This window comes from Ictidomys tridecemlineatus, chromosome 8 (assembly GCF_052094955.1).
Source record: "Ictidomys tridecemlineatus isolate mIctTri1 chromosome 8, mIctTri1.hap1, whole genome shotgun sequence".
Lineage (NCBI taxonomy): Eukaryota > Metazoa > Chordata > Mammalia > Rodentia > Sciuridae > Ictidomys > Ictidomys tridecemlineatus.
The window spans coordinates 109,190,057-109,207,733 of NC_135484.1; the positions used below are offsets into that span (position 1 = coordinate 109,190,057).

General features: G+C 52.0%; 1 protein-coding gene across 1 annotated transcript in view; it reads left to right on the forward strand.

Annotated features, from left to right (window-relative positions):
* C8H6orf132 (chromosome 8 C6orf132 homolog) overlaps positions 1–16,426 on the forward strand; it is a 31,661-nt gene extending 15,235 nt beyond the window's left edge. The window contains exons 3-5 of the mRNA XM_078020013.1: positions 9,274–9,349; positions 10,893–14,208; positions 14,734–16,426. Of these exons, the coding sequence (XP_077876139.1) occupies positions 9,274–9,349; positions 10,893–14,208; positions 14,734–14,851 (3,510 nt within the window). The 3' untranslated portion in view covers positions 14,852–16,426. The remainder of the gene's footprint in view (positions 1–9,273; positions 9,350–10,892; positions 14,209–14,733) is intronic.
* The last annotated feature ends 1,251 nt before the right edge of the window (positions 16,427–17,677 follow it).

The following is a 17,677-nucleotide window of genomic DNA, read 5'->3' on the forward strand; positions in this document are numbered from 1 at the left end:
CAGTTGGGGTTACACTGAATGGTCCCCAAAGACCTCCTCAGCTGTGACTTTCTGTGTTAAAACATCTCCCTGGTGGAAGAGGAGGAGGCATGGTTAGCTCTCCACCAAACTTCACGCCAGCAACCCAGGAGGCTGAGGCAGGAGGATTGCCAGCCTTAGCAACTTAGTGAGACCCTGTCTCAAAATAAAAAATAAAAAAGACTGGGTGTGTAGCTCAGTACCAAAGTGTCCCTGGGTTCGATCCCTGGTACAAGGAAAAAAAAAAAAAGAATCACCAAACTTCAGAGATTACCAAAATGAGAACACTGAGGCCTGGGGAGGGGACAGTCTGCCTAGGCCGCAGCTCAAAGAGAACTGAGATAGGAGCTGGGCCTTCCTCCTAGGCCAGTCTGTCCACTGTAGACCGGGGCTGAGGAAGGAGCAATCCTTTTGCTCTACTTCCAAGGGAAACCAGGCCCCTACCTGAGAGCTGAGCCATGAACAGCAGCTCACAGGAAGGCGGTGCTTGTCTCTCCCTCCAGAATGCAACCGTCTCCATCACGATGCATGTGAGGAATTTAAAACTAAATGCCCATGTGGCAAGTTTGGGGAAACTGGCTAGACAGGTCCCCAGGGGTGCCTGGGGTGGTGAGAACAACCTGGATCACCCCACCCTCTGAGTCAGACAGGCCCAGCTCTGCCAGGGGAGGTATCCCTGGGCTCCAGCAGCCCTGCCTGTTCTGGGCGCCCCCCTCTATTCCTCTGTGGCCTGGGAGCTCAAGGAAACAGCTGGAGTCAACTTCATCCCTCCCTCCCACCCTCTCCCCAGCTGCAGGAGCTCATCTCTAAACTCAAGGCCCAGGCTCTTTTGCGGGTGGGAGCTGAGCTCCCTAAGCTCAACCTTGCTGGTTTTTGACTCCTCTGGTGACGTTGGGTGGAAGGGTGGGGGGCGAGGGCTATAGGAGCACTGTGCACCTTTTTCCACCCACAGGGCCCCTTCACTTATGGTGAGGGCCTCAGCCAGAACCTCCAAAGGTGGGTCCAGGGGAAGACGGCTTTACGGTAGTAATTGTGCTCTGGCCCCAGGAGAGATCTGAGGTCCTGACAGAGCATGGGAAGAAAGATGGGGAAGCTCCTTTGCAAAAAATGCTCACTGTCGCTCAAATTCAGAGAAGCTGCTCTGTGGGGAACACACAGCTGTGTTATAAAATGTAAGGTTGGCCCTTCTAGATCCTCCAGCCTGCCCCCTGGCCAGCACCCCCACACTGCCCCCAAAGCCAGCAGCAACCAGCTGGGTTTCTCCAGCCGAGTATGTGGGAGCCTGGAGGGGACTCCTGTTGCTCTCACTCTGGGTGCCCTAGAGGGGCCCCATCCCCCCCAGACTTCAGCAGTGCTGCCCACCGTGCCTGGCTCTAACTCTGGCCAAGGGCCCTCTCCTCACCCCCCACACATAGCTGCACCGGCCATCCTAAGGGGCTCGGCTGCAGAAGGTGTCTGGTGAGGAGGTTTGCATTCCGTGATGGATGAACCGCTAGGACTCAGAGCTGGCAAGTACCCAAGGACCAAGGTCAGCCATGCATTGCCCACTGGCCAGGCCCCTGGAGACCCACCCTTGGGGCGTGGCTGGGCTCTGAGGAATCTCAGGCATGAGGATGTGTGCATGGGGGAGCACCAGGAGGCCACCAGAAGGGGAGCAGCTGGCCGCACCCCTCAAACTGCAAAGGGGAGACTAGACTCCTCCTCCTAGTGTTTCCTTTCTTTCCTCCTTCCCTCCCTTCCTCCCTCTCTCTTCGATCCTAAAATGTTAGTAATCAAGAGGGCACTAGAGGATTCCTAATGACTTGTTGCTGACCATTGGGAAATACCCTTATCAATCCAAACAGACAGACATGCCCCAGGGGTTGTGCCCTGGGCAGAGAATCTGAGCTCAGGCTGCTTCAAAACCCTGCTCCCATCAGAGCTCTGGGATAAGAACCCAGGGAAATAACCCTTCTTTGGTGCTGCTCTGCAGGACCTCTGGAGGTGGTGCAGTCACCTCTTTTGTCACAGCAAACCCAAGGCAGATGGTAACATCCCCATTTTACAGAGAGAAAACTGGACCTAAGGCAAGAGAGGGGCACACATATTAAGCGCTGACTATGTCAGATACTGTCTTAGATTGCTTTTAGTTAATGGAGTTAAGATTGCAAATCTGGTCTGCCTGATTTCAAAATTGATATTCTTTCCAGTCAGCCACAATATTTTTTTAAAAAATTATAATTGTACTGGGTGTTTTTTTATTTTTTTTTTTTTGTGTGTGTGTAGGGGGGTATTTTTGTTGTTGTTTTAGACAGTGTCAATACGTTGTCCAGGTTGGCCTCAAACTTGTGATTCTCCTGCCTCAGCCTCCTGAGAGTTAGGATTACCAGCCTGTACCCCCAGGCCCAGCTTAGGGTACTTAAAAATATTATGAATGACATATAAATTCATTGTTAAGAACTGAGAAAGAGCTGGGCGCAGTGGTACACACCATAATCCCAATTACTCTGGAGGCTGAGACAAGACCATCACAATTTAGTAAGATCCTGTCTCAAAATTTTAAAAAGGGTTAGGGATGTGGTAAAATGCCCTTGGATTTAATACCCCAAAAAGGAAAAAAATAACAAGAAATAGAGACGTACAGGGAAAAAAATAAATTCAAATATTCCTGGAATGGTGCTGTTCTTTGCAGGTGCCTCCTTCTGCCTATTTCCTTCCAGAAGCATTTTAATATCCTGGGCCGCGTCTTCCACTGAGCTGGGTCACTGGCTTGCACACCCCTGCGAACTCAGTGAGGTGGCCAATGGTCTTAGCTGCTGGGTGTTGTCTGGGTGTGGGGACGAGGAAGTGCTGAGGCCCAGTTTCGTGGCGTTCCCAACCTGCAGGGCCAGCACCGGACTCTGCCCCAGGCATTGGGCAAGGTTGAGCAGCAGCAGGGAGTGGCCGTGGCATGGCCGGCTGCCCAGGCGGGCCCAGGAAGGGAGGCGCCTGCTGGCCGGCCTGCCAGGGGTGCACTCAGCTGCTCATTTGCGTGTTCTCTGCTGCAGTGGCCACAGGTGGGTTCAGGCTGTCTAGATGTGGGATGCCACCAAGGGCCGTACATTCAAGGTGCATTCCAACCCCAGCGACAGCACCAGGAGCATCCAGGTCTCTCTCATTTTCCCAGGACCAGTGTACTGAGGGTGGGGTGGGACTTGCTCCTCAGCTGACTGCAGCAGAGTCCCATGTGTGAGACCAACAGTGACCCCCAGCTCAGTCCTCCTGCCAGGCCCGCAGCTGCTGGAAAACCACCCTCAAGGGCTCCCTCCAGCTCTCCTCTACCTTCCCCTTTGGCTTCTCTGGAGTTAGAGGACTACCCAGAGGCAATGGCAGCCACCTGTCCCAACACCCTGTCATTGAGAGGTAACCCCAAGCATTCAGGTCACCACCTACACAATACAGGTGAGCAAGTCACAGACGGGACATTTTATGAGCCTGGACTCACAGAACACCACGGTCGAAGTAATCCTTGCCATGTGTTTACAGAAGAACCAGAAAACTGGGGCCTAAAAGGAGATGTGACTTTGCTTTCAGTTCACTGGTGCCCGAGCTGGCACCAGAAGATGCTTTCTGTCTGTCCTGTGTCTTTCTACCACTCATTTACCCACCCAGGAATTTACCCATTCAACAAACAATTATTGAATTGTCCAGTCTGTGCCAGACTTAGCTGTCACCTGAGCCTCAAGTAGGCTGTGCTGGACAGCAGACCACAGTCATGTACAGTATTTGTCCAGTTATACTACAGTAGTGGCAAAGAGGGGGACTCTGAGGTCCTGTTGTTGGCTCTGTCACTTGCTCTCTGTGTGACCTTGCTCAGTGGACTTAACCTCTCTGTGCTTTCAGTTTCTTCATCTATAAAATAAAAACAATAATCTTTCACAGGGTTACTATGAAGAGTAACTGGGTTGCTATATGTGAGGTACTTGGAACTGTGCCTTGTATTTAATAAGAACCTAACATTGAGTTGAAATAGTAATGCATACAGGGCCTTAAGAGCTCAAAGGGAAGAGAAACTAACTTGGGCTAGGGTTTCCAAGGACATCATGGCAGAGGAGCATTGAATCTGGGGTTTAAAAGATAACTAGGCTGGGCACAGTGGTGCACACCTGTAATCCAGTGTCTTGGGAGGCCGAGGCAGGAGGATGACAAGTTCAAGACCAGCCTCAGCAACCTAGCAAGGCCCTAAGGAACTAGGCAAGACCCTGTCTCAAAATAAAATGGGCTGGGGATGTGACTCAGTGGTATGGGGCCTCTGGGTTCAATCCTTGGTACCAAGGATGGAAGGAAGGAAGGAAAGTTAGATACCTAGGAGTTTGCCAGATAGAGAAGAACAGCCTAGACAGCAAGAGCAAGAGCAGGGCCTGAGATGTGGAAATAAACCCCAAGGGACTGTAGAGCTGTCAGAGGATGGGAAGGCAGGAAGGCCAATCATCTAGGGGGTTTTAAAGCTACGCATCCACCCAGCACCTCTAAAACCTCTAGTGAATGCATAGATTGTAAGTCTCCCCCAGTGTTTTGCTTTGGATGGTCTCATATTTTGTTGTTCTCGTCTTTTGTTTGCTTTGCTTAATTGTTTTTTTTTTTAATTGTAAGATACACATATTGTAAAATTCACCATTTTAACCATTTGAAAGTGTATAACTCTCTAAGCACAGTGGTGCACACCTGTGACCCCAGCTATTGGGAGTCTGAGGCAGGAGGATTCAAGTTTGAGGCCAGTCTCAGCAACTTAGCACAACCCTGTGAGAGAGAGAGAGAGAGAGAGAGAGAGAGAGAGAGAGAGAGAGAGAGAGAAGAAGAAGAAGAAGAAGAAGAAGAAGAAGAAGAGGAGGAGAAAAGAAAAGAGGGCTTGGGGATATAGCTCAGTGATTCAATGCCCAGTGCCACAAAATTTAAAAAGAAAGAAAGAACAAGGGAAGGAAGCGTGTATAACTCAGTAGCATTAAGTACATAACTTTTTCTTTTATTATTTTGTTTGTTTGTTTTTATGTGGTGCTGAGGATTAAACCCAGTGCCTCACCCGTAAGAGGCAAGTGCTCTACCACTGAGCCACAATCCCAGACCCAACTTTTTCTTTTTAACTAATCTTGATGTGCAAAAAAGTTAGAGGAATGGTGCAAAGAACTCTCTGGAGCCTTCTCCCAGACTCACCAGATGTTGCACATTTGCTTTCTGTTCCCTTCTTCCCTTTACATAGATAGACAGATAGGGAGGGAGGCAGGGAGGGAGAGGCACCCAATAGGAGTAGAAATGAGAGCTAGCTATTTCTATGTCTATGATATAGTTTCTTCCTGAACCATGGAAGAGTACATTGAGACCTGTGTCCCTTTATTCCTAAGAAGTACCTGGGCATGCATTACCTAAGAACAGAGCTGATCTCTGCAACCTGCAGGAACTTGGTGTTGATACAATGTGCTTTTTGTATTGGGTTATTCCCAATTATCCCCCTAGCCCATCATGGCACAGTCCTACCTCAATTCTAGAATCCAGTCCAGATTCTGGACCTAGCGTGCAAGTGTAACCGCAAGCCCTCTTTCCTCCTCCTCTTCCTCCTCCTCCTCCTCCTTTTCTTCCCCCTCCTCCTCCTCCTCCTTCTCCTTCTTCTTTTCCTGTGACACTGGGCATTGAACCCTTGGGTGCTCTACCACTAAGCTACTGAGCTACTACCCAGCCCCTTTTATTTTGAGACAGGGTCTCACTAAGTTGCCCAGACTGGCCTCAAACGTAAACATTCTTGCCTAAACCTCCCGAATCCCTGGGACTACAGGCATGTGCCACCATGCCTGGCCCAAGTTCTGTTCTTACTGAGGCTTCACTCATTCTCAGCTCAAGGAGGAGGGTAGGACATTCGGCACCCACAGGGATCAGTGCTGTCCCTACCTGCACATTGCATGCTGAAAATGTCAGGCCAGTGCACTGAATACCAGCTGCTTGGTTCCCTGGTGACCAGCAAGTGGGAGATTAACCTTCCTAATCTATTTTTCTGGGACCAAGATTCAGATGCATTTGCATTTGCCTTCATGGAATGCACACCAATGGAAGCTGCTGCTCAGTGAACCCATGGGGTTGTGAGAGGGAAGAACGGGCTGGGAACTCCTGAAGGCATGAGGCTGGCTTTGGGACCTTCTCCAGGAGTCAGATGGCTGAGACTGCGGTGAGGTGGTCAGTGTGGCCTGAGACCCCTCTTGTATGAGGTGGGACCTAAAAGCTCAGATCTCCACCTGACTTGCTCTGACAAGCCTCTTATGAGAGGCTGCTCCCAAATTATCAAAAAGTAATTCCAAGAAGGAGCATTTAGTAACACAGTCTCAATGCATGGGGCCGTGGGCTCCTAGAGGGCAAAGCTGAGTGCTCCTTTGGGTCTTGTCAGTGTAGATGGGTGTAGACAGCAGACTGCTCTTTTTTTTTTTTTTTTTTTTTAGGTGGACACAACATCTTTAGTTTGTTTTTATGTGGTGCTGAGAATCGAACCCAGTGTCTCATGCATGGTAGGCGAGCGTGCTATCACTTGAGCCACATCCCTAGGCCCAGACAGCTCCTTTTTAACCACATCAGCAGCTAGCCTTTATTGAGCTTTTACGATCTGCCAAAAGCGATGTGCTTCTCATCACTTAGTCATCATGACTTCCCTAGAAGGGGCGCATTTTTACTTTTCACCATTTCAAAGATGGGAAAACACAGACAAAAAGCTCAAGTAACTTGCACAGTCCAGTAGCTGAGATTCAAATCCAGACCAGTTGGCTCCAAGGCCAGTGCTCTTCCCTGTACCATAACCCCAGAGAGGCTCAGCTAGTCCCTGAAGGACGAGAGATTTTAAGAAAGACAGAACACCAAGGAATGGGAGCTCCAAACTGGGTTTGGTTATACTGGTTGTGTGCCTTTAGGCAGCTGCCCAAACACTTCAGCCGAGCCCAGTGGCTCACACCTGTAATCACAGTGGCTCAGGAGGCAGAGGCAGGAGGGAGGATTATGAGTTCAAAGCCAGCCTCAGCAATTTAGTGAGGTGCTAAGCAACTCAGTGAGACCTTGTCTCTAATAAAATACGAAATAGGGCTGGGGATGTGCTCAGTGGTCAAGTGCCCCTGAATTCAATCCCTGGTACCCCCCAACACCCCCCCAAAAAAAAAAAACATTTCTATGGCTCAGGTTCCTCATCTGATAAATAAAGATAGTATCTTTTTCATAGGTTAGAGACAGTATATTTAGAACATAGTGCAAGTAGCAATTATTATTATTGTTGTTGTTATTATTATAAGTAGATGTGAGGCCTAGGAAGGGTGGCACATGCCTGTAATTCCAGAGACTCAGGAGGCTGAGGTAGGAGGATCACAAGTTTGAGGCTAGCTTCAGCAACTTAGTGAGACCCTGTCTCAAAATAAAAAGTAGGAAGGGCTGGGGATGTGGTTCAGTGGTTAAGTGCCCATGGGTTCAATCCCCAGTATAAAAAAAAAGAAAGAAAAAGAAAAGAAAGAAATACAAGTAGAGGCAGCCTGAGTAGGTTTCCAGGATGAATGTGGACTCTAGTGTACTGTTCTGGAGGGTGGTGGGGCGGAAGTCAATCTGGCTAGAATGTGAGATGGGTGTAATGGGTGAGTGGAAAAGAAAAGTCGGCTGGGAAACAGGAGGCTAGGTCATTGAGAACCTTGAAAGCTACCATAAAATGCCCTCCAGCTCTTCAAAATGACAGGTGTGTGGACTTTGTTGACATATGGAAATGTGTGTTTGGAAAAAAAACAGAATGCAAAATAGTCTGTACACACTGACAGCTGGGGAAACATGCTACGCTCTGTTACGTTTAGAGATCAGAAGGCATCCGTGGTGCTGCAGGGTGCCAGTTTGCCACCTTCTTATTTATTTTTCTGTAAATATCTAATGAAAACTAAGAGTAAACAAGAGGTCAGGCTGAGGGCTTTAGCTTTTAACCTGAGGATATCCATGGGGAATCACTGCAGATTCTATTTTCTCTTGTTTTTCATTGAGATTTAATTCATATACAGTTGACCCTCACTATTTTATTTGCAAATTTGCCTGGTGGCTCAAACTTAATTGTAACCCCAGAATTGACACAGACATAGCTTCTAGGGTCATTCTCAGACACACACAGAGTGGTGAAAATTTTGAGTGGCCCAATGTACATGTTCCCAGCTGAGCTCAAACAAGAAGAGGACACTTGCCTTCTTGTTTCAGCTGTCATTATGTAAACAGGTGTCCTTTTCTATTTAGTGCTTATGTTTTTTCATATTTCTGGGATTAGTGGTTTTTGTTTTTCAGTGGTGCTGGGGATCGAACCCAGAGCTTTGTGCATGCTAGGTAAGCACTCTACCAACTGAGCTATTATCCCAACCCCCATGTTTTTTCATATTGCTATACTTTTTTTGTGTGTGTGACTTAGTATAAAATACTTTTAAGCGTAGCGCAGAAGCACATTTTTTTTTGGGGGGGGTACCAGGGATTGAACTGAGGGGCACTTAACCACTGAGCCACATCCCCAGCCCCCCTCCTTTTTTTTTTTTTTTTTTTTTTGAGACAGGATCTCACTGAGTTGCTTAGGGCTTTGGCTAAATTGCTGAGGCTGGCTTTGAACTTGTGATCCTCCTGCCTCAGCCTCCAGAGCTACTGGGATTACAGGTGTGTACCACCACACCCAGCTCAACAGTATATATTAAATCAACAATATATATTAAATGTCTTTAATCAGAAGCCCACAAAACAAAGTTATGTATTGATCAGTTGACAAAAAGTTGTAACTAGAGGTTCACAGAAAACTAACCCTGTATTTCCTCAGGAATAGTGATTCCATATTCAATATTGTGTTGGCTGCAACTTTATAGAATGTAACTATCACCGCTAACGAGAATTGCAGGGCACAGTGGCACACACCTGTAATCCCAACAACTGGAAGGCTGAGGCAGGAGGGTCGAAAGCTTGAGGCCATACTCAGCAATTTAGGGAGACCCTATCTCAAAATAAAAAAATAAAAGGACTGAGGGTATTGTTCTGTAGTAAAGTATCCCTAGGTTCAATCCCTAGTACCAAAATAAACAAATAAATAAAAGAATCGACTATACCACCAGATTTACCTGTTTAAATTCATTCTTTTTAATGTATGTACAAGGTCCTACAACCACAACCACATCATCACTGCAGATTTTCGAGTAGTAAAATGGCCTTGCAGAGTGACTTGAGAATTGCCTGTCCATCTTTCCCTGTCTTCCTGACCTCTCTGGTTCCTTTCAGAATGCCCAGGAGAGCCATGGGCTGGCTGTGCCCACCCCTTCTGTCCCAGAAGACTTTGCAGACAAAGAAGTGACAGGTAAGAAGGCTCTGGGTTTGGGTTTTCAGCGTCTTTCTTCCTTCTTGGACCCTGAGCCCCAAAGCCAAGGATCTGACCCACCTCCCCAGCTGGTGGCACAGCCAGAGCCCTTAGGCCTCTTGGCCATGGTTGTGGTGGGTGGGAGCAGCGGGGAGCCGAGGAGAGCCAGGGTTGGCTAAGGCTACTGGAGGAGGAGGGGAAAGGGATATGACAGAACTGGGCTGCAGAAGGAATCAGGGCGCTGTGAAATGGTAGGAAGTATTCCGGCATCCGGTGAACCTGGCTTGGAACCCCAGCTCCCCCATATTCCCTTTGCCCCCTTGGGCAAGAGAGCCTCTTGCACCTCTGTAGCTCCCAAGGACCGATGGGCAACAGTGCCAGCCTTGGAGGAGTAAATGAAGTGTTGGATGGCAGGGAAGTCACACTCTGCTGACAACCTGCCGGGGACTTCCAGAGGACCGCTGGGTTTGGCTCATCACCTGCTCTTTCCCCTCCCACACTGCCTCTGGGCACTTAAGAACCCCAAGCATATGGCCACCTGGGGGGCTTTGCTCTGCTGTGCCCTCTGCATAGAGAGCCCCAGCGACTCCCACAGGGCTGTCCCTCCCTCCCTCCCTGTGCTCCAAGGTCACAAGCTCTTGGAGACCTTGCCTGACCATTTTAAACTGCCCCCTCAGCCTCTCCCTGTTTTTTCCCCAGTACATTCAACATCTGATGTGGTCATAACTTACAGATGTATATTTGTGTTCACTTCCTGTCCCTTGTCCCTTTAAAGTATAAGCCCCAGGAGGATCACGGGTATTTTGTGTTTTTGTTTTGTTTTGTTGTTTATTGCTCTATCTCAGCTCTGAACTCAGAGCTAGACACCTGGAGGCTTCTTGAATGTGAGTTCTCCCTCCCCCGCTCTTGGTCTTTTTATTGTTTGAAGTCAAGACAACTGGGAGGAGCCCTTCAGAACTGTGCCTACCCCAGGTTTGCCGTGCTGTGCTGGGCACTGAGAGGGACACAGAGGACAGCTGTCCCTAAGAGGGAGGTAGACTCTGGGGAGCCTAGGTTGCCCAGGTCACCCCTGTTGCATCCAGCAGTCCAAACTCTGCTCCACGAGTTCTCTGTGGGGTTCTTGGTGGACTCAGGGTTTTTAGAGGCAGGGTTAGTTGTTCATGTATATGTCTCCCTCCCAAGGGTCTTTCCCGAAACCTTCCTCCCCTGCCTCTGCCCCTGCCCCATGGCTTCTTATCTCTGTCTCATGTGCCCTGCAGTAGTGGTTACCATTTATGAAGTGCCTCCTAGGGTGCCATGGCAAGCTCTTTGCATGAATGTATAGGAATTTACTTAGTGTAAGTCCCAGAGGGGGCTCAGGCCTGGTGAAGGCCTCTGGGGGTCCACTCCCAGGACGCTCAGGAAACAAGAGACTTTGCTGCTCCCTCGCTTGATGTTCAGGAGGAAAGGGCTGAGAAGGGCCAGTGCTTCTCTCTGACGCTCAGCCCTGTGCGCACAGGCCGCTCCAGGTCCCCTCTGCATCTCTGCCTCTCCCTTCTTTCAGGTACCAGCTCACTGGTCAATGGCAACCTCCGACTGTACAGCTCTGTGGGTGACCTGAGGCCTGAGCACTATGGCCTTAATCTACTCATCCCCCCACCTCCCCCAGGCCCAGCCCCTGGGCCACCCCAGGACATTTCACAACCTCCAGGGGAGGCCCCACCACTGCCTCCACCTTTCACAGCTCCCCTACCACCGCCTCTGCGGCAGGAATCCCCACCCCCACCCCCACCCAGCACGGCCCCACCTCCACCTCCAGTCCTGGACACCCTATCCCCCCCACCCGCTCTTTCCCCGCCCTCCACTCCCACCCCTCCTGACTTCATTCCCCCTGCCCCACCACTGGCCTTTCTAGCCCCTCCGCCACCCTCCTTGCCGGCCCCTGCACCCCCAGCTCCAGTGTCTCCTCATGCGATGGGGACTCGTCACTTTCCCCCTGGGGGTGTCACCAAGTGGAAATCAGAGGTAGCACTGAATGGCAGGCAGTCAGAGGCCCCTAGAACCAGTCCCCCCAGGAGCCCTGCTGAGCTAAAAAGGTGCCAAATGGGACCTAACCCAGAGCCCCACCTCACCTTCCCCCGTTCATTCAAAGTGCCTCCCCCAACCCCAGTCAGGACCTCATCTATCCCGATTCAGGAAGCACAAGGGGCTCCCCCAGAGGAAGAGGGGGCTACCAAGAAGGCCCCCAGCCGCTTTCCACTGCCTCCTAGCTTCCACATTCGTCCCGCGTCCCAGGTCTACCCAGACAGAGTCCCTGAGCCAGACCCCCCCAAGGAGCCCAGGGCAGAGGCACCAGCACCAGACAGCCCAAGGCTCAGCCAGCCAGCAACCAAGGAACAAGCAGGGACTCTACCCCCAGCCCCTCCCCTACCCCCTCCTGCACCCCCCCTCCCTCCCCCTGCACCTCCCCTTCCTCCAGGGGCTTCTCCTTTGCCTTCTGCTGGGCAGGCAGCCCCTCCACCTTTCAGGTTTACCAAAAGCCCTAAATCCAGCTCACCTGCTCTCAAACCCAAGCCCAGACCCCCCAGCCCGCAGGACACCTCCTCTTCAGAACCTGTGGACTGGCGGGATCCCAGCCAGATGGAAAAGCTGCGGAGTGAGCTGGCGGCCTATCTCTGTGGCTCCAGGAGTCACAAGCCAGGCCCCAATGTGACCTCTCAGGACAAAGAGGGCAAGAAGGGCCTCAGTCAGCTAGAGGAGGCAGCCCCCACCAGCCTGCCAGAGAAACCCCCCTTAGGCACTCCTGAGAAGAGTCCCTGTAGCAGCAGTGTGCCCCTGCCCCCAGTGGACTACATCCCCCAAGATGCACCAACCCCCAGTGTTCGGCAAATCCGGAATGAGCTGGAGGCCAGGCTGTCCTCAGCTGCAGACAAGGAGACCAAGCCCAGCATCACATCTCTACCACCTAAACCTCGGCTGGAAGGGGGAAGAATTTTTGAAAATGGGACTGTTAATGGCAAATTCTCCAAGCCTGTACCCAAGAATCCACCAGCTCTATCCACCATGCCTCTTCCAGCCACATCACTCCAATCCAAAGACACACCTGTGCAGGCCACACCACCCAAGGCCACACCTGGGCCAGCCACACCACCCAAGGCCACATCTGGGCCAGCCACACCACCCAAGGCCACATCTGGGCTGACCACACCTGAACCAGCCACACCACCCAAGGCCACACCTGGGCTGACCACACCTGAACCAGCCACACCACCCAAGGCCACACCTGGGCTGACCACACCTGAACCAGCCACACCACCCAAGGCCACACCTGGGCTGACCACACCTGAACCAGCCACACCACCCAAGGCCACACCTGGGCTGACCACACCTGAACCAGCCACACCAACCAAGGTCACACCTGGGCTGACCACACCTGAGCCAGCCATACCACCCAAGGCCACACCTGAGCCGACCATATCATCTGCAGCCACAACTCTGCCTATTAGGTCATCCCAACTGATGGCAGAAAAGGAGAAGACAGAATCTCAAGAGAGTATAGTATCCTCCCAGCCAGAAGCCAAGGAGCCCATATCAGAGGCCAATAGGCTGCCCACACCAGAAGCCCCCTCTTCTCCAGCCCTTCTACCAAAGATGTCCCCTAACCCAGAAGAAGTGCCATTTCTCTACAAGCCCCATCGCAGCCAAAACAGCCCTAGCCGCGAGGTTGCTGTGGTGATGCCTACGCTGGCCAGAGGAGGGGCAGCAGAGTCAGAAGAGAAGGAGCCCCAGGGCCTGCCAGTCAAACCCCCTGCCCCAACCCCGCCTGCTGACCAACTCCTCCGACACCCAGTGACTGGGGAGGTGGTGGAACAGGGCTCCCCCATGGCCCTGCTCTTGGCAGCCAGGCAGAGAGCACAGAAGGGGAGGTCTGGAGGGGCAGCCCTGGGGCGGTCTTCCCTGCCTGGGAGTCTCCGGGGCCACAGGAGCCATCCTGAGGCTAGCTCCGACAGCATCTTCTACAGCGATGGCCGGCCCAACTCCTTCACTGTGGTTCCCAAGTTACCCAAGGACGCTGAGAAGGACTCCCAGCTGACCTCGGCTGCACCGCCCATGGCACCCAGTCAGTGGAAGCCCCCGCAGGGAAGAGACCAAGAGCCAATCCATCGTCCCATGTGGACCAAGGCAGAGCCCCGAGTCCCTGTGGCCTGGGAAAGACCAGCTCCCTCCAACCTCTCCCATGGTCGCCTGCTGCCCAAGTCCTCCTCCTCTCCACCCTCTCCTTCCTACAGGAGGAAGGAGGAGGAAGAGGAACCAGAATTCAGCTTTGAGGTCATCCCACCGCCGCCAGAGTTCAGCAATGACCCCGAGCCCCCCGCCCCGGCCCCCGCCCCGGCCCCGGCCCCGGCCCTCCAGTACGTGGGCTACCGGGGGTCCCCAGCACGGAACAACTTTTCAGACTTGGGGCAGCCCCTGGACGCGGCCCCGCGGGCTCGTGGCTTCTCGCGCTTTCCCGGTGCGCTCTACTCCGGGGCCGGGGGCCTGGAGCGCTTTTCGGGCGGGAGCCGTTCGCTCATCAAGAAGCGCCTGTACGTCGGGGAGCCTCCCCGCAACCCCGGGCTGCCCCGTGGCGCCCCCGGCCGCAGCCTGAGCACTCCCAACTGCTTCGGACCGGCGCCCGGAGGGCCCTTCGGGGCGCCCGGAGGCCCGGAGATGCGGCGCGTCAACTCCGCGGGCCGCGCGCCCCCCGGCGGCTTGCACGCGCGCAGGCTGTCCCAGGAGGGCGCTGCCCGGGGCGCCGCGGAGGCCAAGTACAAAGCGCCGAGTGGCGGAGGCAGCGGAGGCGGCGGCGCAGACTACAGCTTCGTCCCTGCTACGGGCAGGTGAGCTTGGGGATCGGCTAATGGAGTAGCCCGGGGAGGGAAGCCAGGTGATGTCCGTGAAGACACTGCCTTCGGACCAGAGTTGCTGACCAGGCCACGGCAGATCAGCTGTGGCTTGCTGAGAAAGGGAAGGGAGGCTTCCTAACCTGGGAGGGGGCGGTGCGGGCCTTTCCTTACCTGCCCCCTTGTTGCCCTTATTCGCTCTCCATGGGCTCCCTTCTGTCCCTCACTCCCAGGGCTACAGGTTAAATGTTGCATGGGGAAGATCTGAGTGTCCTTGGCTGGAGGGAGTTCCCAATAACACGAAATGTACCCAGACCCCAGGCTAGGAGTGAAGGGTTCTGAGTTGAGTGGTATTAGGCATGTTCCCTGGCCAGGACCCAGAAAAAAAGGAAAGCCCTGTGTCTGGTGGACTGGGAGTCCCGCCCCGAGGTCCCTTGGGTCCCTTGCCCTAGGGAAGATAGGCAGGGTGTTGGTCAACTAACTGCAGATACAAACCTCACTGCTCTTTTGCTCTTCCCCCAGATCTCCTCACAACACCTCCCATTATGGAAGCCCCATCAATACATTCACCGTGAGGCCTGGAACCCGTCATCCCATCTCCTATGCCTACTCAGGAGCTCACCGCAAGGCCACATCCTGAGCCCAGATTTCTTTCAGCTCTACTCCAAGGGGTTGGATCTGCGCACTTGTTTCTGTGGGGGGTGGGAGGGTTGCAGCAGGTATTAGCCTGACTCAGATATGGAGGAGTCTGGCTCCCTGAGGACCCTCGAACAAATGAGCGAGAAGCAGTGGCCTAAGGAAGACTGAGTGGGCTTCTGTTTTCCCGGAGCACCGGAGCTGCTATGAACTGTATGCAGATGGGGGGTGGGAGGGGCAAAGGCGGAGGAGAGGAGAATGTTCAGGGCCTGGGCGCTGAGTTTCCGTTATCTGGTACTATCTGCTTTAGCAAGATTTATTTAAAGCAGTTTTACAAGCATGGCCTATGAAACAGGTCCTAGAAGCAAAGGATGGGTGCTTACTCATGGGATGCCTCACAAAGGGCTGAGGACCATCCCTGTTGGGGTGGGTGCAGGTCACTATAGGTAGATCTCTTTAGCCTCCACCTGTTGCCACCAAGAGGTGATACCTGGGGTTCCTAGCTGCACGGAGGCAGACCAATACTATGCATGCACAACATATGGAGAAGGTGATGGAATAGAAGCCTTTTGCATTGACCAAGGCCACAGACAGGTTAATTTCTCCTTGACCCTGGCCCTTAGCTACAGGGAGATCCACAGAGAAAAGACTCGGCAGTTGACAGGATCACATCTTGATTTTTTTTTTTAATTCAGACCCATGCATCCCTGATTTGGGGGAGCATGCCCAAGGAGCCAAAAGATCCAGGACTCAACACCAGAGGTCCTACATGGCCTGGTTTCATATGAGATATGGAAGGGTCATTAGTTCTAACCCCAATACATCACCAATATCATTGATGCCTTAAAATGTGTAGAAGACTCTGGAAGGCCTTGGAGAGTAGAGACTCAAGAGAAGTTTATTGTTGATGGGGAAATAGGTTTCGGAACATTAAGAGTGGTAGGACTGGGCCAGTCTAGAGCAGGTGAAACTACAGTAGGGTAAGCATTGGTCCTTTGCCTGGGCAGTCCAGGTTTATGCCTGTTTCCATGAATTAGGCCCTTTGTATTTTTTAAAAAGTTCCTATCTTCAGGTCAAGTTCAGCTGAATACCTGGGACCAGGCCAAGGCTGCCTGTCTAAGTAAGAAGGAGGGCAGGGGAGTGACCCACCTCATAGGAGCAGGCCAGTAGGGGGCCGCCAGAAAGCTCCCTTTGGAAGTTGACTCTTTTGATCTATGGTCACTAGCTGAGGTACTGGGTTGCAGCAACAGCAGTCAATCACTTCAAGGAAAGAAAGTGCAAGGAAGGTGGGCACCCAGGTGACTAAGGCCAGCCACTCTAATAGAGCAAGTTCTGGTTACTTGTGTTCAGGCAACAAATCCCATCCCAATACCAGCACTGGCTCTATAAATATGTATGTATTTCCTCTACACAATGTTTTATAAAAGAGTTCATTCACTAATTTATCTGCTACATTAAGGCTTGAGGAGTAGGGTGTGGACTCCCAGCTGTAGACTGCTCTGGGATGGGTGGAGAAGGGCTTGGCCTTAGTTGGCTTGGGAAATAAACAGGCCAGTTTGGATTGGCCTCCAGCTCTGTGGCTGTGGATTGCTGACTCAGAGTCACTGGGTGTGGCGGGATGTTGGGCGGACTGATCTGGGAATCACGCAGCACTGGGTACCATCTGAACCAGTGAGCCATTTCTCTTCTGACCCTTAGGTTTTCTTGTTCTCTAGATCCCTCAGGGGAAGGAGCAGAGCAAAAATCTGGTGATAACAGCTATGTGCTTAAACACGTCTCTGATTTCTTCTTTCATGCATGATAACAATAACTATCCCATAAAGCTATTGTGAAGATTACAGACAGCCATGCAGCCATTTAACAAATATTTGGGTAACTGCTAAATGCCCGGCACTATGTTTGCATGGATATACAGCCATCAACACACTCCCATGGTTCCTAGGAAAGAACATCATCAAGTGTCGGAGAAGAAAAAGAACACACAGAAACATCCAAAATTAGGACAGGTGGTGGGGAGGAAAGGAAAAGGACATGTGAGAGAGTAACTAGGAGGTGGGGAAGAAGAGAGAGTTGACTCTAACAGGGTGGGGAAGGAAGGCCTCCTGAAGTCCTGACGTGCAGACTGATGTAGGCAAAGCATCCAGCCCAGGCCTGGCACTCAGTTTTTTTTGATACCTGGCATCTTTGGGTGATGACTGCCTGCGTGAGTCAGCTGTAATGAATACCTGAGATGATCAACTTATAGAGAGGTGGCCAGGAAGTAAGAGAGGAAGAGCCGGGTGAGATCCTACTAGCCCCTTCAGGGCACACCTCCAGTGACCTAAAGGCCCCCCACTAGACCTCTCAAAGTTTTCATTACTGGCCAGTAGGGGCACACTGAGAACCAATCGTCTACCACATGGGCCTTCGGGGAACATTCCAGATCCAAACCTTAGGGCTCCTTTACATTGAGTGTGGCTCATCATGTTTCCCAAGAGCTTTGGCAAGGTATCTTCCCCAGCCTCTCCTGCCGTGCACGTTCCACAGAGCTGTTTTCGCCCACTCCCACCTCCCCACCCTCCAATTTTTTTAAACATTTATTTTTTAGTTTTAGGTGGACACAATATCTTTATTTTACATTTATGTGGTGCTGAGGATCCAACCCAGTGCCTCGCGCATGCTTGGCAAGCGCTCTACCACTGAGCCACAACTTCAGCACCCCCCCCCATTTTTATTTTCCAGAAACTAAAAACCAGGGAAGGTATCTCAAGATGGTCAGTGACAGAGAGAGCTGTGCTTCCTCCTCGGCCCGGCATGGGGTGGGTGTTGGGAAACAGGATGGCTCACTTAT